Genomic DNA, 22,774 nt, shown 5'->3' with positions numbered 1-22,774 from the left:
TCCCAGCCTGGCCTTGTGCCAGCGCCCGAAAAATGCCGTCAGCCACCCAGAAACCCGCTCTGGGATTCGCCTGGGAGGAAACCACAGCCCCTGAATCTGGCCCATCTGGACCTGTTTTGCGTACTGAGGGGGCCCCCCAGGAAGGAAGATCCATTGCTGGCTTCCTGGAGGTTTTTGAGATCTGTCATATTCAAATTCAGACGCAATACCCAAGAGAGAGGGTGGTCTGGCCAGCCCCCATCCCCAGGATGGAGACGGGTCTCCACCTTCAGTGGGGTCTGGGTGGGCCTGAGGGCTCTGATCGTCCCACTTCTCTGAGGCTTGGAGAGATCCACCCCTGCCTTGGCTGAGGCCCTTCAAAGCAGGACCCCAGGGCCTTGGAGCCCTACCACCCCCCAACATATAATAGGGAAAGCGACAAACACAATGCAGCCCACGTAGGTAGAAAGCATTTTTTTTTAATTTTATCAAATTGGTCTGTACAAAAGTTAGCATTGCTTGGTCAGAAAGTAGCGAAACACAGCAGGTAAGTGAGAACAAAAGTCCAAACTCAACACTGAAAAATAAGATTGCATAAAAATGAGTTTGTTGTAGTTCCCCGCCCCCCCACCCCCAGAGAGAGATATGCAAAAAAGACTTTTCTAGAAAAAGGTAGGTAAAGTAGAAAAAGTAAAAAGAAGCAACTTCTCCAATGTATTTAAATTTACAAAGTTTAAAGGCACAAGTTTCCATGAAATTGGCAGTTACCGTAGCTCAGCATACAGCGGAAGCAGTACAGGTAAGTCAGATATTATTTGTCTAAAACAAAGAATCTAAAAACACTTAGTGAAGAAGGTTTTAGTTTCACAGCTTGGAGGTGGCGCCTGGTTCCTAAGAGCCAAGACTAAGGTGTTTCTGAAGCCACCACATCCCAGGAAATTCCCATCTCTACCACTTAGCACAGTCATGGGCAGGGATCACACCCAACCACGTCCCTGCCTTCTAAACCCCAACTTAATGCCTGGTGCCAGGAGCACCCCGACCTGATCAAAGACACACTACAAGGCGAACCCCTTCTCCCTCAGAGTCCCAGCTGCCTCCTGGAAGCCTGGAGCTCAGCCCCTCCCTGATGCCTCCCAGTAGCCGGGCTCCAAAAGGCCCAGGTCGAGGGTCCCAACCCCACCTGCCTCCTGGCCCAAGTCCTCAGCTCCTAGGCGTCCATTTTATCTTAAATTCTACTCTCTGCACAAATTACTTCATTAATTAAAGATAAAATAACACAGGACATAAATACATTTTAACAGCTTTCAAAACAAATCAAACACATTTAAGCTTCAAAAATAAAAATTAAAAAAATAAAAGAGAGAAGTGTTAATCACTACAAGGAACACCTCAGAGCTAACGAGCTGGTCCCGAGAGATGCTCCTACAGACCCATCCTCGCCAAAGAGCTGGGGATGTGTCCCTGCCGAACTGCTCCTCCAGACGCATCCCCGCCAGCCAAGGCGGTGGGTGTGCTCTCTTGCTGCAGGGGTGTCGTCCACTGGTCCTGGGAGTTCTCGGTGCTGGGGCTGGCCCGGAACACAGAACACAGGAGGCCTAGAGACACTGTGCCTCTTCCCTCCTTTTGTCCTTTGTATTACGGCTCCGTTTTGCTTCTACTGTGCTGCAAAACCAAGGTTCTGGTGTCTGCGCAGAAAAGGGACCCAATGGCCATCCTTCATTTTGAAGTTGCCAGTCACCACAAAGAGAGAGAGGAGGAGGAAAAGAGGGCTTTGTCCACTGGTGGAAGTTTGGAGATCTGGAAGCAAAGGGGATTGGTCGGTTTCCTGCACACATCAGCAGGCACTTGGAGCCGGCACACACTGTTGCCTCCTCTCACCTTGCTGGCCAACCCCTCCAGGGAGACCTCAGAAGCTGTCTTTGCCAATAAAGGTTTTCCTCTGCCCACACCGGTCCTCTCCACTTGACCACAGTGCCCTCAGGGTCTGGTCAGGGTGGTGTACACAGGCTGGTCCCAGTTACTGGGGGGGCTGTGTGCAGGCGGCACAGAGAGGCTGCTGAGCAGCGGCGAGGTATAGGGCCGGCGGGATGAGTGGAAGTAGGGATACTGGTAAAGGCTGGATGGGTAGCCTGCATAAGGGTTGTAGTAGTTGGGGGCCTGCAGGTCAGTGTAGTCGCACTGGGAGCTGGTGAAGGAGCTGGGAGCTGCAGCAGAGGCGGCCGTGGTGACATTGGCCTGGGCGCTGTAGGAGCCGTAGTCAGCACGGCCTGGGGAGCTGTGTGACTGGTCGCCGTAGTGGCCAGGGCTCAGCTGCTCGGTCTTGATGTGTGGCCGAGGGGGACCTGCTTCAGTGGGTGATGTAGAGGCTGATGGGGCTCCCTTGTGGGCCCATACAGGGGATGCCCCAATGCCTGCTGACCCCGAGTGTGAATAGGAGGCACCCGCGTAGGAGCCAGAGGTGGAAGGCTGGCCAGGCTCTGTGGGCAGGGCCGAGTGGCCATTAAGGGGCAAGTACTGGTCAAACTCGTGAACATCGAAGGTGTCCATGTTGCCGATGACCTCGCTGCTCAGCTCGGAGATGTCCACGTTGCTGAAATCGATGTTTTGGCGCCCACTGTCCACCAGGCGGCGGCCTTCCAGCTTTAGTTCTTGCTTGCCCCCTTGGTGCAGGTCCGTCTTGGGGGTGGTGGGTGGGGTGGGTGGCCCGTGGGTTTGCCCTAGGGTCAGAGCACATTTCAGGGATAAATGCCCTTTCTGTGAGGGTTGGAGGTGGGGCTGGCAGGGCCGGCAGGCTGGCGACATGCACACAGGAGGAAAACCAGCCCACTAACAGCCGCAGGTAGAAATCAACAGCTTTTTGTTCTTGTACATTTACCAGAAATTCCAGCAAAGCCAGACCCAGACCTCACTCCTTGGCCGAGAAAATTCCATTAAGCACTGTTCTATGTGAAGACCCAGGGCCAAGGAGGCCCCAGTGTGAAAACCACAGTGGAGAAGGAAGAGATCGCCACATTTAGGTAGCGCTCCAGGAGCACCGGGCCCTGTGCATAGGACAGCAACGCAATCCACACAAACCCTGTTGGTGACTGTGGCCAGCTTCACCGAGACTGCTTGGGGGCCAAGACTGCACCCCAGTCAGTCGGATCCAGAAGCTGGGCTGCTGACCACCATGCCAGCAGCAGGAGTGAGTCCTGGGTCAGAACCAGCAAAAAATCCCAGGGAGGCATAGTTGCCTTTGGGTAGGACAGAAAACCCCACATCACAGTGCCAACCAGGCAAAGCTCTGAGACCATCAAGCTCAGAAGGGCTAAACCGGGTACTCTCCCAACCCAGAGCGTGCATCAGCAGTGGCTGCCACTTGGGGTTTTGGGAGCTTTCGGAGGATACCCAGGGAAGGTTTGGTTCTCTTATGCATGCCTGCCCTGGGAGTGAGCTCCTGTTCCCTCCCCCACTGTTCATCTCTGCCATGGCCAGAACCCCAGCTTCTCCCACTGAGGATTCTCAGACACTAGGGACCCCCAAGCCAACCTGTGTGGTCGCCGTGGTGATGTGCATCGCCAAGGCCTGCGTCAGTCTTGTACACGGCACCACTGGGGTGGTGGCCCAGCTCGGCGCCTGAGTCTGAGTCGCTCTGGCCTGTCTTCACACTCTTCCTCCGGCGCGGCTGGTACTTGTAATCTGGGTGGTCCTTCTTGTGCTGAACCCGCAGCCGCTCTGCCTCCTCCACGAAGGGGCGCTTCTCACTCTCACTCAGCAAGCTGCCGAGCCAAAAGCACAATTGGATGGCAAGGGCGTCCAGGCCAGCACCAGTGTCCATGCTGCCCAGAAGCTGGACCATGCCCCAAGGGAGGTGCAAAAAGGGGACCAGGACGACCCCAGCCAGAAAAGCCTGAGTGCGCCCGCACCTCAGCGGGCAGTGCTCCCCCTCTTTGAGCCATGGTGCCCAGTTGGTGAGGTCTGGGTTCTTGTTAGTGTCAAAGAAGAAGCAGTAACAAGACTCATATCTCTCATCTCCTTTTTCTTCCTCTGATTTCCCCAGCCCAGCCTGTATTTGTCCCCTTCCTTATGGGCTTTCTAAGGTGGGAGGGGGAGGAGAGCAAGACCCGGCTGAGAATACACACACTATGGACAAAGTGAGCTTTCTGGGAACCAAGGTGGGATTCCTGCGACAACTGGGCTTCCCAGACCTCCAGAAACACTGGCAAAACCCAGTGGTTCTCAGTGAGGCTCAGAACATATGCTGGCCCCTCAGACTCTTCCAGAAGTTCACTTCTAAGTGCCTGTGGGACAGGGCATTGGGGGCACAGAGGCATAGGTCCACGGCACCCCAAACAGACAGAAGCAGTGGCATGGAAGACGAACATACTTGCTTCAAGAGCCCACTCATGAGGTGAGAATCAGGGAACAGTGTACCAGTGCCCTAAACCCAAAGCTGTCCACTTTAAACCCAAATAGAGAGTGTTTGGTGGGGTGAGCTGCAACCTTCTCATTGCTGCTGTCCAACTTTCGGCAAAACCCACCAGCTTCACTATGCCAAAAGTGCAGCTGCATGGGGAAGTTGCCAGTGGAGCAGACCCTCCCTCTGCCCTTTCCAAGGAGCGCCACCTCCAGACAGCAGCATGCTGCCCACTGCTGTGTCCTGCTCCCAGACAAGAGGCAACATTTCCTGGGGGATGAACAGGCTTTCAGGCTCTGAGGCCACTTACAGCTGGGGCCCCCAACTGCCAGCCACCACCTTCGGTGGGCTGTTCCCGGTCCAGGTTCCAGGAATGCGGTAAGGGTGTCACACTCCTCCTGCTGCCCTCTGTGGGTCCACACCCGGAGGGCCAGGCGCCTGGTCCCTGCGCCTGGTCCCTGCTGGCCAAAGGGTGTTTTTCCACTAGGACTCGCCCTGGGAACAGCCACTGGGAGCACGGCCGACACCGGGCGTAGCGCCACCGCCCCAAGCCCCCAAGCACCCCAGGACTCACGCGCAGCGCCCGCCCCCGGACTGGGGACACTCACCGCCACAGCTTGCCCAGAGTCTTGCTGAGCTCGGCGTTGTGCAGGTGTGGATACTGGTCGGCCAGTTTACGGCGTGCCGCCTGCGCCCACACCATGAAGGCATTCATGGGCCGCTTCACGTGGGGCTTGGCCTTGAGCGCGCCGCCGCCGCCTCCACGCACCGGCATGGGTACCAGGCTCCAGTCGTAGCCCTTCAGCACCTGCGACACCGCGTCGCGAATGCAGGCTGGGAAGCGTTCGTCTGCCGCCTCGGCCGAGTCGCTCCGGCCACTGCTCCCCGTGCCTGCCGCGCGGCCCAGGCCCTCGGAACCCGAAGGTGACGGTGGCGAGTCCGAGTCCGAGTCCTCCACGTGCGACATGGAGCTGGCCGTGCCAGATGGGCTGCAGGGCGGCTGGGTGCGTGTTTCGGTCATGTCCAGCATCTGGGCCGCACGCGAAGGGGCGTGCACCGGAGATGCGCACCGGGTCGGATGCCGGGCTGCGCTGTGGCCGCTCTGGGACCCGAGGTCACCGTGCTGTGGCCTGACCTGCGTCGCCGTCGCCGCCGCCGCCTCCCCCAGTCTTCCTGCTGTCGCTTCTGCCGCCGAAGCTCAGTCCCGCTGAGGGACCCGCAACAAGTTTCTTTAAGCTGCGATAGCGAGGCTCCGCCCCTCTCCAGGTTCCCCATTGGCCGGGCTGCGCAGTCCGCTGCCCCCGAGGGCGGAGTTTGGTCGCCCCCGCCCCTCCCCCCACCTTAAAGAAAGCGCCGGGATTCCCGCTGCGACCCCGGGCGCCCCGCCCGGCACTGAACCACGTGGGGTCCGGTTCGCCAGCCAGCCGAGGACTAGATCCCTAACGGTGCACCCGCCCGCCGAATCGTCCCCCAACGCCGCGGGCCTCCCTTCCAGGCGGGGCGAGAAGGCAAAGAGGGTCAGAGAGGGGGACAATGGGGTGCTCTGCGTACCCCGGGGCTCTCCGCCCTGCTCCTTCAGAAGGCGAGTGGTGGCCCCTGCGCACCCTGCCCCTGTCCAGTCGCCCAGCCTCGGTAGCCAACTCCGCAAGTAGGCAGGTCCTCAAGGGCCTCCCCCACGAGCCTGTCTTGAGCCTTGACGTCTTGCCCGCAGCCCAGAGGCGCCGGGGTCAACTACTGCCAGCTGGCGGCCCCGGGGAGGGTCGGCTTCGCCTACCCTCAAAGCTGAAGCTCATCACCCGCAGGGTCGGCGAAACTTGCCGGAGAGTCCCGCGCGCTCCGAGTCTGCGTGCCGCGCGCGTTCGAGTAACGAAAGGAGTCACAGCTCGGAGCCGGGCGATCCCAGGTGCCTTGCCCCATCCGGGTACGAGCTTGGAAAGACCGGCGGGGGCGCGGCCCTAGAAGCCGGGGCAGCGGTGTGGGGCGGGAGAGTTGGGCGAGACTTGGGCTGACCCTAGTTGTTGAGTCCCTGGGGCCTCCCGGCGGATGGCGTGGCCGGACGCGGGGGCCCAGAGCCTTCCGGGCGTGACCCGGGGGGTGGGGACGGGGATGCAGTCCGGCGGGGCGGTCCTGGGTGGTCCGGCGGAGGTGGAGGCCGCTCGGGGCTCCTGGAGTGGAGGAGGTGGGCGCGCCCGCGGAGGAGAGGAGGTGGGCGGGGTGTGCAGTTTTCTGGGAGGGGGGCGGTGGGGTCTGGGAAGGGACATTATTCCGGAGGCAAGCGCCGGGCCACGGCTCGGAGGACGCCCCCGCGACTGGGCCTTGGGCCGCGCGGTTCCCGAGGGCAGCATGGATTCTTTCTCCAAATCCGCCGGGAAGCGACCGGCCGCGTAGAGCCTCGCGGTACAACACCCCTCGGGGGGCTGACTTGGTTATGGGTGTCTCTGAACTTGGGGCCAGCGAGCTCCGGGTGACCCTACCTAAGTAAGGGCGCCGGGCTCCCCACTACGCACCTCCTGCGGAGTCACGGAAGCCTAAGCGAGTAGCCATTGGAAGAGAAGGAGTGATGCCCTTTCTCTGGCAACAGGAGGGGCTGGTCTGTCACCAGAAAACTCCAAATTGAAAGTCGGCGGGTGGTGTCGAAGTCGCCCCGCCGCGCCTTTACCAGCCCAGGGGCGGACAACGCGCCACCGACGCGCAGGACGCGCCTGCTACCCCCCATCCCGGCACAAGACACCGTGTCCCCAACGGTCCGTCACCACCAGGGGCTGTGAATTCCTTAGAAACGGAGATGCGGTACTTGGAGCGGGCGGGGGTCCCGACTGTTCTGACCGCCCAGCTAGGGAGGAGGTCTTCGCCTCACTGGGTCCGCCCTGGCCGCGGTCCCCGCAGCCTTGCATTCCTTCGCATCTGGACTGTGCCAGCCTAGGTCTCCTGTCACCTGCAGGTGACCGGAAGGCCTCTTGTCTTTGGTCATGGACTAACTTGCTTGCCAGAGGTCAGTGAGCCCCACTTTTCACCTTCAGGAAAGGGGGTAGGGGGTGGCGCTTGCTCTTTAAAGTGAACAGAGTGCTGGGAGGCCCCCACCTGGTGGCAGAGGGAGAGCTGGCCTACGGAGTGGCCTGTTCTCTTGCCTCCCCTCCTGCCAAGTGCCTCCTTTTGCTGGGTCACCTGACAAGGAGCACCCTCCCCTGCTGGTCTGTGGTGGCTCCTCTCTGGAGGACCTGCCTTCCACTCCTGGTCCCCACTCTGCAACCTGAGGACACTGAGGGAAGGCCCCAGTGGGGGCTGCCTGGGGGCATCCACCCAACTTATTGGCCCACGGGACCCATGCAAGCGAAAGCAGGATTTAGGGGTAGGGGGCACAGACGAGGCACCTGGTCCAGATTGTCCTGCACATGGGAACAGATCCCACCCACTTCCTATACTGAGTGTGCCCTCTGACACCAGGTCGGTTTTCAGAAAGATCTCTCCTCTCCCAGCAAAGTGAGGCATAGGCTGCATTGGGCACACCCGGCAGGCAGCCCCTTCCTGCTCCCTACCCACCCATGAGGAACAGCACACAGCCATGCCTGAGTCCCTAAGACACAGACAGGTGACTTCTGGGACCTTGGAGCAAAGGAGGCAGAGCAGGGGGAATCCTATGCTAGGTCACAGCGGTGCGGCATGTGTGGTCCTAGGCCCTTCCGGGTTGCCTTGACCAACCCAGGACTGATGGGGAGTCTCGTGTATATGTGGAGGCCACACCCCAGCGGTATGGGTAGCTCCCCACCAGGGCTTGGCCCAAGCCATTGAAAGCAAATGTGCGCACTTCTAAGAGGGCAGCATTCAGGGAGCAGCCCCCACGGTCCAGGATGGGCTGCTGACATGTGGGGCAGCACCCAAGCCGTCTTGAAAGCCTCTAAACTTGCCTCGTGCTTCCCAGCCTCATCCTCCATTGGCGCTGACCGTGGTTCATGTCTTCCGCCGCTAGGTGCCCCCTGAGTGGACACCAGGACGTAGCCCTCAGAGAAGGAGCTGGCGGCACCTGTTCATCTGTTCACTGGTGTCGATGAAACCCCGCTCTGTGCCAGGGGCTTTTCTGGGCAGCACATTGCAGAACCACACTGCATAGTCCCTGTTTGGAAGATGCTGGAGTTGAGGAGGATCTGACAGCAGACACACTGAGGGGCTGAGACACTCACCACATGGGGTGGGGACCCAGGAAGGTGGCTTTGAGGAGGTGACAGTTAAGCTGAGGCCTGAAGCTTCCAATCTCTCAGAAAGGAAAGGGCACTCCCAGGGTGGGGAATGGAGGTTTGTGCAAAGGCACTGAGGCAGTAGAAAACACAGGGTATCTGAGAACAGCGAGGCTGTAGTGAATTAAAACTTGAGGGACGATTCTTTGAACCCCCTCTCAGTGCACCTCCTGGCCTCCTCCTCTCTCAGCTTTTCCTTCCTGCTCCCACCTGCCCCCATCCACATGACCTTATCTTCATGTAGAGGGCTTTGTGGTTCCAGGGAAATGATCCAATTGGCAAAGTCTGGACTGTCAGCCCTGGGCATGGGACAGCTGATATACCCGCACCCCTGACAGAGGTTTCAGGGCACCTGCAAAGAAGGAGGTGTTGGCTTGCAGGCACCCCCTATGCATGCAAGACCTGAGGCCTGGCCAGTCTTGACCTGGAGGGCTCTAAGAAACATCTTTCAGGCACGGAGACCCCCAAAGCCTTCTAGGGTGGCCAGCTCAGGAAGGCTATCTTTGCCGGGCTTTGGAAGAGCTGAGTGGGAAGGAAGGGGCTGCTGAGGGCTAAATGCCATCATGGAGGAGGGCGCCTTGTTGTCACTCCTCACGTTGCCTTGCCCATCCTCTGCCTGGCCCCAGCCTTGGACAGTCAGGGAGGCTATGTCCGTAGTTTTTACAGCCTTTAAGAGACTGGTGCTGGGGGCAGGCCACATGGGGCCGCGAATGCTGGCACGTCTCCTGTGTCTGCAGCCCTGGCCTGGGCCTCTCTACCAGTCAGCCTGAGGAGGTTGCCATCCTGTCTTGGAAACCCTGGCTTGGTTTCGGTGATTAATTGGTACTTTTAATTACTGGCTGGTCTACAGAAACCAAGTGTCCAGGGCAGAGATGGAGAGCATCCCCGAGCAGCGGCTCCATCATGGAGGCCTCGTCTTGCCTCACTGGGCTTCCAGAGAGAGAGGAGAAGGCCTCACAGGGGCGCCAGGAGTCCAGCAGCCCCTGGTAACAGACCTGGGACTCTGGGCCAAGCCTTTTGCTGAAACCCCATCCTCAACTTAGTTTGCCCTCTGGTGTGGAAGTTCTGGTTTGGGCTTGAAGCTGGCCCTTTGGTTGGGCAGATGCCCATTTGGGAGCTGGTCGTGTCTGTTCCTCACCCTTCCATGCCTTCAGAGGACACTGGAACCTCATGCTTGGATTCCTCCCCTCTCTGCCTGCAGCACTAGGGTGTTCGGTGCCAGGCTGTGATGGGCACTGGTCCCATGCATGGGGCATGAGCCCCAGTGTGATTGCCTGGTGACACGTGGGGGTGCAGATGTGTCAGGAACAGCTTGGTCTCAGCTCTGGCCTCCACTCACCCATGGCTAGGAGCAGTCCCTGAGCCCCTGGCTCTGCCTACCCACCTCTCCCCAAGTTGTGGGCGCTGACCTCACTAGCAGCCTATAGGTCTCGGCTTGACATCTCCTTGATGACAAGCAGAGGGTGTTTCTGTAGCCAAAAAACATCCCCAGTCAGGGTCCTGTGAGTCTCAACACTCAGCCCTCCCTGGGTAAAGAGAGCACCAGGGCTTGAGGCCAGGCCCTGGCAGCATCTTCTAAGTAAGCCGAGTCTGCTGAGGTGTTAGAGACGCCGGATCAAGCTATGCCTTCCCCTGGACATTTCCAGCCCATAAGATCTCCGTGACACCAGACTCCTGGATCTCTGGGCTTGAGTCCCAACCCAGGCCCTCACTCCCCTGGACCTCAGACTCTACCTTCATTCTGGGCCCTAGCTACCCTGGATCCCAGCCCCATTTCAGACCCTCACTTCCCAGGACCCCCAGTTTCCAGCCTCATTACAGCCCCTCACTCCTCTGGATCCCACTCTCATTCTCGGACCCCTTCCCTTCACCATGCCCTTGCCCCCGGTCCTGTGTACCACGCTCCTCTGTCTTCTGGGCACTGAGCTCTGAAAAGCCACCAGGGCTAGGAGAGGCTTGTCCAAGTCAGCTCTAGAAAATCAGTGTGCCGAACCCAAAGGGGTGCTGAGCGCGGTGCGCGTCCTTCTAAACTCAACTTTCAGATTGAATGAGACTTCTTGTTCAAGATGTATAAATGCGAACCTCTCTGAAGTGGAGCCCCGTGTCAGATGTTGACTGGGAAAGGCATGCGTGTGATGGAAATAAACACGTCACGGAGGGAAACCCTCTTTCTGAGGGAGGTGCCCTGACCACCTCTGCCAGGCAGAAGGTTCCAAGACCCATTAGTATCACAGGCAAATTAAAACACACCTGTCGAGATTTCTGGCGAAGGAGGGTTTAATTAAGGTGCCCTCAGGCGGGAACAGTGGGCAAAGTGGAAGGAAGCTGCATGGTCCTTCCGCAAAGCGAGGCGGTTGCGCTGCAGCTGGAAGGCTCAGATGAAAGTGAGGCAGAGCTTTGCCTCCCCAGGCTCAGGATCAGGGGCAGAGATGCAGGAAATTGTCGGGTCCTTTTTGCATCGGTCTATCGGGGCCTGGCACGGGGACCTGGCCAGCTGGCTAGTGCAGACTCCAGCTCTCTCAGCGGCAAACCCTCATGTCCCCTTCCTCATGGGACGTGGCATGTGTCGACAGGATCCAGCAGCCACCCACCCCCGGGACCTGAGGACTGCAGAATATGGGGCCACCTTTGCTGCACAAACTGTCAGTCCCCCTCAGTCACCTCCGGTGCCAGTGTGAGAAGAAATCTCGGTCAGACAAGAGCAGGAGCACTCATCATCTAGGCTGCAGCTCTGGCTGGTCTGTCTGGCTGGGACCCCGAGGCAGTTGGGTTGGGGCCTTCTAATGGCTGAGGGTGCGTAGTCTCTCTTTCAATGGGTGCTGAGTGGGCTTTGCAGAGGTAGTCTGCATAAACCAACGTAAAGTCCCTGAGCGTTCTTTGGAAGTAATGATACAACCCAAGGGGGTTAGGAACGGGTTTCTGGCTGCTTTCAACATCATGTGTGGCCATCCCGACATAGAGAAAGCCCCTCACGCGGTCACCGCGTGGGTCCATGACATGAGATCCTGTAGGGTGTGTTTTCTGTTCTGGAGCTTTGCCTGCAAATAATTCTGGAGCTTCTACCCCATGCCAGGCCTGCATCGGTGCTGGGCCAGAGGGTGACGACCCACAGGGCCTGCCCTCCAGAAGCTCATGCTGGCAAAGCATTCTAAATGAAGTGTGAAGCGAGCTACTGCAGAACGGCGTGTCGCTCGGGGCTGCCAGCCTCCTTCGGGCTATGGGAACCGCCTGTGGGGTACAGGAATTGTGGACTTCCCCAAGAAGGCACCGGGATTCTGGAAAGGAGGGTGTTTGAGGTCCGGGGGCCTGCCATTGTCCTCTGTGGTCCTTTGACTTCGGGCAAGTTAAGGGGTCGCTATGGGCAGTAGAGAGGTCTGGAGTGCCTGCCCGGAGGGGCACCACTGGGCCTGTGTGGGCTGACGTATGTAGAATGCCAGGCTTGCAGTAGCCAACACCTGGTGTTTATTGTGTTTTCCATGCTTGTGAACTCATTATCATCTCCTGCGGATGGGCCCATCTGGGCATGCCTTCAAGGAGAACATGTAACAGGAAGGCCGCCCACTCTTTCCAGAAATGGATTGTGTGCTTTAATCACCGGGGGAGGGTCACAGGAAGGAAGACCTGGTGATGGATGGCGTTGGGCACAAGCTCCCCCTCAGCTCCCTTCCCCCACTGTGAGATGGAGGTTGGGCCAAATGAGGGGTCTTGGACTTAAGTGCCCTTGAGAGCCAAGCAGGGAGGGAATGTGGATGCTGCTGCGGGGGAGGCTGTAAGGAACGGTGGGGCCTGTGGATGGCTGGACAGAGGCCCTAGTCATGCCGATGGTCAGCCAGTGCCACCAGACCTCCGCTGACCACAGATTCATGCTGGAGCCCAGATTGGATGGGTAGCACTGCTGGCCAACACAAGAACTTGTGATTTTTGAGACTGTTTGTTACATGGCGGTACTGTGGAGATCAATAACTGATACATCTCTCCGGGCAGGATTCAGCCCACGGGCCTCCTGTTAGCAACTGCTGGCCTAGGCAATTCCCAAGGCTTCTTCCCGTTCAGAATGTGATTCTAAAAGAAAAAATAAAAGTTTTATCTACACATTCTTTTCCCTGCAGAGCTCTACAATCAGAGGATGGGACCGCCCTGGGAGCTTTTTGCTTCCTCCTCTGCCTAGCAATCATGGCTCACCAGCTCACTGGGCCACACAGGGCCACATCTCCTTCTGGGGCACAGGCACGGGAGTGCTCAGGGGCTGGAGCTGAGGGTGCTGGCAGAAGAGCTGGGTGAGCCAAGCAGAACAGCCGTCTGTGAGTGAGTCACAGTTCCAGAACAACCAGCAAATGGCCCAGCACCTGCTTGCCCACCCTCACCCGCACCTGCCAGCCTTACCAGGGAGTTTTGGCCGCTGTACAGTCCTGGTGGGACGGGCCCAAACTGATCACCCTCCAGAAGAAAGTGACAGATGTTAATGCCAGTGGGTCCTGCCCTCCCCATCAACATGTCAAGACATGAAAAATTAGGGTAAATGAAGGGTGCACGATTAGATTCGGGCCCAAGCTGGGTTCTCAGGGGTGCCAGAGACAGCTGCAAACGCACGTCAGGGACAAATGCCCTGATGCGGCAGGGGCTGCCAGGCCAGGGTGCATGGGGACAGCTGGGTGAGGTGCTGACACAGGGCTCATTCCTCTGTGAAGTCGTCCCTCAGCTGCTGGGAGTGCCGCCAGCCCTCGGGCTCGTGTGTGTCCTGGCTCCGGAGCCGAGCTGGAGGGGCTTGGGCCCTTAGGTGGGCCCAAGTCCCTGATGGGCCCACCTAAGGGTTCCAGCTTGTGTGTGGACCTGCACAACACTGTCCCCGAGCTTGAGCTGACAGCTCCTCTCAGGGTGCCCCCAATTTGTTCTCTCTCCTCCTTTTCTTGGCTCCCTGCTGGCTTGGCCCCCGGTCCTCCTGGAACCAGCTCCAAGCAATTGGACCTCACCTCAGCACCTCACTTTTTTTCATACGGTATTTTGCTTGACAGTGTAGGCTCAGGAGTGCCTCGCCCCTCGATCCCCTGCAGCTGGCGAGAGGTTGCCTGGTGGAGAGCCCACCGTGCCTGCGGTGCAGGCACGGAGCTGTCGGCCGAGCGGAAAACATCCTGATGCCTCTCCAACACGAGCCCGGGGCACTGGGGCTGGCCCACAGTTTGCAGAAAAGGTTTTCTTTGTTTTTAAGTAGAGCGCAGTCTTGGGGCAGAAGACACACCCACGCCTGAGTAGTATTCTAAAACTGTTTGGTGCTCCCTAATATGGATCAAGAGGTGAATTTGGTATGAATGATATGACCTATTCTGACAGGTAAAAGCAGCGCCTTGTAGGTGATTCTGCAACAACACCGGGGCATATATTTTTACGTTTTGGTTTTTTTTTTTGGTGAAATTCGCATAGCATAAAATTAAGCATTTTTAAGTATGCCATTTAGTGGTATTTACTGCATTCCCAATATTGTGCAATTACCACCACTATCTAGTTCTAGAACATTTTCATCAGCCCACAGGGAAATCCTGTACCCATTAGCTGTCAGTCTTCATCCATCCCCCTCCCCTCGCCCCCAGGAATCATGGGTCTACTTTGTGAATTTGCTTATTTGGACATTTCACGTAAGTGGAATCAGACAACACATAGCCTTGTGCTTCTGGCTTCTTTCACTCAGCAGGACAGTTTCGTGGTTCATCTATGCGGGGACCCCCCAAAAACCCAGAATTATCTTCTGGAGGGCAGACCCCTTGCAGTACAGGCTTCCCCCACTAGGTGAGTGTTCTAGGAACCCATCTGTATCATTGTTCCAACTGGCAATGTTGTGAGAGGCTGCGTTCAGCTTCAATGAATTTTTTTTTGAAGACACAATGCCTTTCTCCATTTCACGATGGGTGATTTACAAGCGCACCTGCCCACACTGCTGAGTGTTCAGCAGTTCCACCGTTACACGGCAGGACCCCCTGCCTCACCCTCCCTAGTCACTCAATTTTGCCCAAGCGACTTTTTTTTTTGTTTCCTTGCATTAAAAAAGCCCTCAAAAGGAAATGTTTCCCAATGTGGAAGAGGTGAAACAAAAAACAGCAGAAGCACTGAAAAGCATCAAAATTGAACAGTTTAAAAACTTTTGAGCAGGGGAAAAACGTCTCGATGGGTATATTGCATCACATGGAGAGCACTTCGAAGGTGACTGAAGATTAAACATGTGAGAATAAATACACAATTTTTTGTAAATATATGCCGGTGCTTTTTGCCTCCCCGCGCTTGTGACGTCGCAGTGCGTGTCAGTACCTCCCGCCTTTGTGTGGCTGAGTAACGCAACAGTGTACTTTTGATTACATTCAGGCTGAATGGGCAAGAACTGAGCTGTTGGCCAGCCCATCCTCCGCCCAAGCCCTGTGGGGTCCACTCCCTCAGATGAACTGGGCCTCTGAGGTCAGCTCCCAGGGAGGAGGACCCTGGAGGAAACGCGAGAACATGAGCTCCCAGCAGACCTCTTTGATGGCCTCTCCCACCCTGGGCAAACCCAAACAGGGAGCCCGGAGCCCAGCAAGCTGGAGGCCAGACAAGGGGCCCTTTCTGTTGTGTACAATGCCCCATTGTGCCCTTCTCTGGGGAGAACAATGCAGCCCCTAGCCAGGGGATGCTGAGGACAAAGGGCCCATTTGTGAGGACCATCCCCACCTGAAAAGCAGCACCCAGGTCCCACCTGATGGCAGAGCTGTCCTTCCGCACCTTCTATCTCCTGAGCAGCTCCCACATCCGGACAGGGACCTGGGTAAGCTTGGGCTGGCTTGGGGTGAGGGTGCTGGATCTTCCCAGTTCTCCCTAAACAGCTGTGCTGGCCCCTACCAAGCACTGTGCCTGAACAACAGGAACGGGGGTTGCTGGGTGTGGGATCTTATGGAAGGACCTGGGAGCAAGGCATGGGCCAGGGCTAAGTGTTCCTCCGATTATCAGGGCTGTGAGCCCTCTGGGTACACGCTTCCCTGCTGGGGGGTTACCGGGATGTAGAAGGTGTTTGCCCCGCCCACTGCAACATCTTTTACAGGTCCCTCTTCAAAGCTGGGTTCCAAAGGAAGGGTTTTCATGGGGAAAAAAATAAACTAAAAAAAAATCACACTGTAAGATGCATGTACATGCTACTAACTCCAGCAATGGTTGAGGGGTGGGGATGAGGAGTTGTTCCAGAAGTTGCTGGTCCGGCCTCGATTTAGGGGATCCTATGTCCAGAGCCAGTCCTACCCTCATGGAGCTCACACTACAGGTGGTGAAGATACAACTAAACAAGCAAGAAAGAATGATAATTTGATCACACAGGTATTGATAATTCATAGGTCAAAACACTAGGAACACGATTTAAAAACAAAAAACCCAGGACAAACATTTGCAATATACACGAAAGGAACAGGATCTTTTAATATGTAGGGAATTCTGACAAACGAATGAGAAGAATTCATACCTACCTCAGTGATTTGTTTCCAAGTGTGCCACAGTTTACCCAATGAGCCCTGGGGCTCTAATGCCTACTTTGTCCTGCACACCCCTTCTTTCCTCTAAGGAGGGCCTATGATTCCACCCTCTTAGAGCCGCCTTTCCCGAGCAGTGCCTGGGCTGCTCTGTCCTCCGAATGTAGAATTGCCGGCGTCCTCACTGGGGTTCTGCTTAGGTCATTGCTGGAGGTCCAGTCTTGAGAGCCCATAAGAGCTCTGCCTAACAATGGCTTTACTGGCCAGAGCTGGAAGATTTGGCTAAAATTTCAAGCCCTGCTTTGACCCTCACCAGCTGTGTGACTTCCATCCCAGCAACCTCCTGGGACAGCGTAAGTGAGAAGTCTGGGAAGGGACACTTGTGAGGCACCTGGCCACACATCCCATGCAGGCTGTAACAGCGCGGCACCCTAGGTCGAAGCTACTGCTCCGGCCTTTCCTCTGCGGGACTGCGACTCCACACACCCCAGGAGCTGCAGAGGAAGTGAAGTACCCGCCAGGGTACTCAGCTGCACACAGTGGCCCACCCTGGTACTGGACAGACACAAGCTTTCCAACAGTCTCCTTCCCAGTGCATTTCTATTTCTGGAATGCCTTCCATCCCCTCCCTACAGTTGAGGGCCCATGAGGGCAGGCGCCTAGGCCAAGAAATGCACCGGGGGCCCTCTTCATGTTGGCTAATGAACGAGTGCGTGAATGAATGGAGTGGGTAAAACCCCTTCCTAGCGGAGTAACACTCACGGTCTTCCTAGGTACCCACCTCCTTGCCCTCGCTGTTACAGTGCCCCGCACCGCCTGCGGGGGGCGCGCGCGTGTTCGGGCCTGGCGCGAGCTACCGCGCTGGGGCAGGTCCTCCCGGTTGTGGGCGGGGAAACCAGACGGAGCAGGCGTGGTCTCGGCTGTGGGCGGGGCAGTCCTGCGCACGACGCTCCTCCTCGCGCATGTACCCTGAAGGCCCGACAATGGCGGCGCCCGGGGAAGCTCTCAGGAGGCGGAAAGCTGCGGGCACTGGCCGGGAGCCTGGGTCTCCGCCGGGGCAAGGGAGCTACCCCGCGGGCTGCAAGTCCCGCCTCCGCGCGGGCACCTTCTGGCTGACCAGGATCGTTCTCCTGAGGGCCCTCGCTTTCGTTTACTGTGAGTCCGCGGGGCCTGGGCCCCGGCGGTGTGGCTCTTCCGCGCGCGCACGCGACCCCCGCCAGTGACCCTGCCCCGCCAGGTCCCTTGGCTTTCCTCCCGCGGGTAAACAGCCAAGCCCCAAGCCGTACGCGCCCCCTCCACATCACGGCACAGGCACGCCTCCGCGCAATCCCCTCTCTTTCGGCCCCGAGGGCTGGCTGACGTCTGGGGTGAGGGGTGAGGATCCTCGCAGGCGACTTCGCATCTGGTTCCCCTTTGCTGTCAGTTGCCCGCCTCGACTTCCCCAGCCCCTCCCGCCGGGACCCCGAGTCAGGGACCCCAATTGAGCAGGACGGTACAGGGGCCCCTCTCAAGGGACAGCGGGAATGTGGGAGCCGACCGCCCTGAGCAGCACCCCTGTCCGGGAATCCGGAGCAGCCAAACCCTAAAAAGAGAGTAGCATCTCCACTCTGTGCACCTCTGATTCCACGAGTGCATCTTAATTCACAGGCAACCCTTGTGGGATCTGAAGCCTCCCGAGCCTTCATCCTGGAGGCCAAGCGGGTCCGAGGCGCTCCCCCTCTTCCTGATGTTCACTAGAGGCTTGTTGGCAGCTTTGAGACAGCAGCAGATGAAGCTTGCACGTTACCTGCGGGGTTCGGTGACATCCACCTCTGATCAGGCTGAGAACTGCCTGAGAACCAGGCAGCTGTGCAGGGCCTGCCCAACCAGCTTGCAGAGCCCCGGAGAAGTCAGTCTGTGCCCAGAACATCAACAACCTCTGCCCTGGCAGCCAGCGCTGAGTCCACCTCCCCCATCCCAGTTCCTACACTCAGAAGGACACAAACGTCCTGAGCATGGGAGCGATAGTGAACAAACACAAGTATACACTTCATGAGCCCAACCTGCAGTCATGACTAACACCTAACTTGGGATTCTCAAATCAAACCTAGAAGTGAGGGGAGACCAGTGGGGATGGGGAACAGTCCCAGACTGAGGTGGCCTGGGCAAGTGGGCAGTCAGCCTCTAGCAGGTTCCAGAGGGTGCTGGTTCCTGGAAGCGATTGTGCACCTTCATTTCTAAATCTCTCTCCTCACACATGGAAAAAAGCGCAGAATTGCAGCCCTTCCAAAAAAAGGGCAGCACCCCAGGAAGGTGAGGCTGGGTGACTCCTTCCCTGGGACAACTCAGGCCATCTCCTAGCATACAGTGGACACCGAGTGTCACTGCAAGGCTTTCTGGAGGGACTCTGTGTGCCATGGGATTGTCAATATGTGCTCTCAGCTCAGCCCTCTGTCTCTCTGTTACATAAAAGAGTTCTCGCAGTGTCGTTTTATCCTCCACGATTTAATAGTCATCCAAACATTTGAGCTGTCACTTAGCAAAAGATGAAGTCAAGACAAAGTTAATCTGTGAGACTTTAATAGACCTTTAAAAGGGGAGCCGATCACAGTGGAAAAACCCCAGTGGCTTCGTGTGCAGAGAGAGCGCACAGCTTTATAAAACCTGGCTCTTGGCTTTCAAATGAGCAGGATGCCTTTGATCTCCATGGGGATTCTCTGTTCAGTTCAAAAGGAAACAGTTTTGAGCCACTGGGTCAAGCAGATAGATTCTTTGCAGATCACAAGGATTTGCTTTGGCAGGTGTACTTTTTTCCTACCTTGGGAGCATCTTTGGGGTAAAATCTGTGTTTTTCAGCTGTATAAAGGGAGCAGTTTCCCGTCTCTCAGGGACAAGTTGTCTGGCTGAGATGGCTGGGGACAAGTGGGCTGCACTGATCATTCTGCACCGACCTCTTTCTAAAGAGTTCCACGTCTCACTGGACTGTAAGCCACGTCAGAGTGTCTGACGTGCAGTCCCAGTGAGTGTCCCCTGTGCCGTAGGGGCTCTGCACAGAATCGAGGTTGGATTTCATAGTTACCCATGGACTACTGATCCCACCACAAGGCTGAATAATGGACCCGTCCTACTCTTCCCTCACGCTCTGTACATTTAGTAGACTTAGTTTTGTTAACATACTGATCTGTGTGAGCTCTTTGCAGCCCGGACACTGTGTTATTTATACCTCTATCTCTGTCTTCTAGGGGTATGCCCTGGTCTGTAAAATGTGCTTGACTTTGCCCACGGTCTTTATGATTGCTCTGTGTCACCATGGGATACTTTTCCAACCCTGTTCCCCTCTCCCGCCCCCACGACACCCTCAGTCCCCGGGTGTGCACCTGCTGTACACCCACAGGGCCCACTGGTTCCTCCTCCAGTCGTACTTACAATTTCCCACATCTCATACCTCCCTATTTTTGGTGTATTCTCTCTTTTTGCTGGAGTGTATCCCCAAACAACTTTTCAAGAAAGGATATGGAGAAGGTGAACTTTCCCTCTTTCTTTGCATGCGTGGAAATTATCAGTTCGCTTGGGTCTGCAAATCTTTATCAAAGCAGTTTTCCTCAGAAGGTTCTGGTGTTGAGAAGTCTTCACACAGTCTGACTCCTGCTCTTATGCAAGTGACTAAAGAGAAACTTCTACTCACACTTTCAACACCAAATGTGTGAGGTTTTTCCTCACACTAAACCGTTCTGACAGGGACTTCCTGGCATTAACCAGACGGCCCCCACTTCGGACTCTAGTCGCAAGTACAGGTTGTCACCTGTGTTTCTGACGGACCAGATATAAATCAGGGTTCCTGCCCTCGCTGGTGTGGCTCAGTGGATTGAACGCTGGCATATGAACTGAAAGGTCACCGGCTCAATTCCCAGTCAGGGCACATGCCTGGGTTACCAGCCAGATCACCAGCTGGGGGGGTGTGAGAGGCAACCGCACACTGATGTTTCTCTTCCTCTCATTCTCCCTCCTTCTCTCTCTAAAAACTAATAAATAAAATCTTTAAAAAACTCAGGGTTCCCACAACCTCCTCCTCGGGTTCCGTAATGTACTAGAAGGGCTCCCAGAACTCAGGGAAGCTTTATTTAGGTTTACTGATCTGTCGTAAAGGATACAACTCGGGAGCAGCAGACAGGAGACGCACGGGGAAGGTGCGGGAAGGGTGCGGGTGTCCATGCAGTCCCCAGGTGCTGCCGCGTTTGCAGCGCCTGTACACGTTCAACAACACAAGCTCTCCGAACCCCTTCATTTAGGTCTTTATGGAGGTTCCATTACATGGGCTGGTTGATTAAATCAGTGGTCATTGTCAATTAGCTCAGTCTTTAACTCCTCTCCCTGCAAGAAGGTCGGGGGCAGGGCTGAGAGCTGCAGCCCTCTGATCACAAGGTGGGCTCCCCTAGCAGCCAGTCCCCATCCTCTGAGGGTCACCTCGTGGGAATAAACTCTGATAAAGTTGAAAGGCGCTTGTTAATGAATAACAACAAATGTTCCTCTCACCCCATCACTCAGGAAATCCCAGGATTTTTAGGAGCTCTGTGCCAGGACCAGAGATGAAGACCACATAATTATTTATTATCTGACAATATCACAGGGACTGGTTTTTCTCTCCGGAAGCCTTTAGAGTCTCTGCCACCTTATCATCCTCTCCCCCATCCTTGCTCTGGGTCCTTGTTATTTAATGGTGGGTCTGCGTGAGGTTCCTTCCTTGTTTCATCTCTGGAGCCTCAAGGAACCTTAAGACTCCTGCCCTGTTCTGAATGAGGTTCTGTGGCCCTACCCAGTCTGCTGACGGAGGCTCATGTCCCAAATGCTCCAGTGGATCCCAGACCCCACTGCAGGACCACCCACCCGGCAAGCCTCCCTGTTTGGGTGGAGCCTGAAAAGCCACTGCATGAAGGTTTGATGGGAAAGAAGATGGGCTCCTCCTAGGCCCTGGCAGTTGTGTCCCGACGTGGAGCCCACCCCTGTGACTGCCATGACCATCTGAGTAATGGCGGCTGTGCGGCGGGCATCTCCAGGAGGAAGCGTGCGCCCTGGAGCCAATGCACGACTTTTGACATACGAACAAAACTTGCTTGTCTTACCGGTTTCACAATGTTACCTTGGAGTCCCTGGGATAACATTTTTTTTTAGGTTGTGGGGTTTGTGTTTGTTTTTCTTAAAGATTTTGTTTATTTACTTTCAGAGAGACAGAAAGGGAAGGAGAAAGAGGGAGAGAAACATCAATGTGTGGTTGCCTCTCACGTGTTCCTAGCTGGGGACCTGGCCCAAAACCCAGGCATGTGCTCTGGCTGGGAATCGAACCGTGAGCTCTCAGTTCGCAGGCTGGCGCTCAGTCCACTGAGCCACACCAGCCAGGGCAGATAACATTCTTTAAAAATCCAACTTTGAAAGGCTCTCAAAGCTAGTTTCTGGTCAACTCTAATTCCTGGATTTGCTTATAGTACCTTCTTTTGGTTCAGACGCATCTTGCGACACCGTGCTTGTCGTGTGTATTTTGCTTTGTGCAATTGCTCTGCCCCCTTTCCTTACGTTCCATGTAGCAGAGTGTTATTAACTAACAGTAATAGTACTCTTAAGTAAGTAATAGTACTTACTTAATACTTAGCTAACAGTACTGTACTCTGAGATGAACTGTTGCACTTTCTAAAAGGGTAGCTTGTTACACTCTTGCTCGCGCCACATCAAGTCTCCTGGGGTCTCGTGGCTCAGCCAGGCTGCCCGACAGCGTCTGAGCACAGGACAGAAGCAGCAGAGCAGAACCATTCGTGCCTGTGTTCGCTGAGCGCTTAGCTGCTTTTTGGAAAATTTGAGGGGAAAGTGGAACCAGAAGAACCCTTGAAATCTTGTCTAATTCTGTGTTGTTCTGAGCTTCCAAAGATCCTGAGAGTTCCTGGGACATTGGTCCTTGTCGCCTCCCGGCCACCAAATTCTAATGGAATGCTCTGCTTGGTTTTGTAGGCTTCTCTGTAAAATGCTTCCAGTTTGTGTAAAAAACAAGCCCACTGCCCTACCTCTGAGCTCTCTGTAGCACAGGCCTTTAAAAAAAGTATCAGAGGCTCTTGTACCAAGGCCACCATTTAATCATCATCAGTAAAAACCACCTGGCAGAGAATGACATTTCAGGGGTGCTTCCCATTTAATTTTATACTGACTTATCCGAAAAGGAGAGAAATTTTTTAAATTAATTTTTAATTGAATTTTATTGAGGTGACTTTGGTTACTAAAAGTATATAGGTTTCAGGCGTACAATTCTATAGCACGTCATCTGGATGTGATACTGTGTGTGCACCACCCAAGTCAAGTCTCCTTCCCTCACCATTTATCCCCCCTGCGCCCTCTGTTTTTTATTTTTGAAGAGTATTGCAGACTTCTTGACAATGGCCTGGTTACCTCGGAGAGCAGTCTCCGGGCTGCCCCACAGCGGGCAGCTGCGGAAAGTCTTCATGCCTGGCCGCCACCCCTTTCTTCCTGGGGTGGGGTGGGGCGGGGGCTGACTGAGCCTTTCCAAGGTTGGTTGGTTGGTTGGTTTAGCTTTATGATCCCATGATTTTTGTTTGAAATTTTTGTTTATTCTTTCTAGTTATAAGAGGGGTGGGAATTTAAATAGGTTTTCTTCTCTGAAATTTAAATCTAGTCTGTCGTCTTCTTTTTTTTTTCTGATAAGTTAGGTA

At 55.8% G+C, this 22,774-nt stretch overlaps 2 protein-coding genes across 2 annotated transcripts in view; one reads left to right on the top strand and one right to left on the bottom strand.

The window, feature by feature from the left end:
- Positions 1-487: 487 nt before the first annotated feature.
- On the bottom strand, positions 488-5,563 carry SOX8 (SRY-box transcription factor 8). Its single transcript, XM_024553417.3, has 3 exons — positions 4,987-5,563; positions 3,511-3,740; positions 488-2,699 (listed from the first exon to the last, which is right to left on the bottom strand). Exons 1-3 carry the CDS (start codon positions 5,406-5,408, stop codon positions 1,960-1,962), a joined length of 1,392 nt encoding a protein of 463 aa, XP_024409185.2. The 5' UTR covers positions 5,409-5,563; the 3' UTR covers positions 488-1,959.
- An 11,469-nt stretch (positions 5,564-17,032) lies between these two features.
- LMF1 (lipase maturation factor 1) overlaps positions 17,033-22,774 on the top strand; it is a 115,521-nt gene continuing 109,779 nt past the window's right edge. Inside the window, exon 1 of the mRNA XM_053927753.1 lies at positions 17,033-17,240. The gene's annotated coding sequence lies outside the window, so the exon portion shown is untranslated. The remainder of the gene's footprint in view (positions 17,241-22,774) is intronic.

This window comes from Desmodus rotundus, chromosome 1 (assembly GCF_022682495.2).
Source record: "Desmodus rotundus isolate HL8 chromosome 1, HLdesRot8A.1, whole genome shotgun sequence".
NCBI classification, from domain to species: Eukaryota; Metazoa; Chordata; class Mammalia; order Chiroptera; family Phyllostomidae; genus Desmodus; species Desmodus rotundus.
The sequence above is the reverse complement of the archived record's forward strand: the minus strand, read 5'-3'. Positions and strand labels throughout refer to the sequence as shown.

Coding starts and splice junctions, on each gene's coding strand:
- SOX8 (XM_024553417.3), bottom strand. CDS start 5,408: ATGCTGGACATGACCGAAACACGCACCCAGCCGCCCTGCAGCCCATCT. Junction 3,741..4,986: donor ACTCTGGGCAAGCTGTGGCG/GTGAGTGTCCCC, acceptor TTGGCTCGGCAG/CTTGCTGAGTGAGAGTGAGA. Junction 2,700..3,510: donor TCACCACGGCGACCACACAG/GTTGGCTTGGGG, acceptor CTCTGACCCTAG/GGCAAACCCACGGGCCACCC.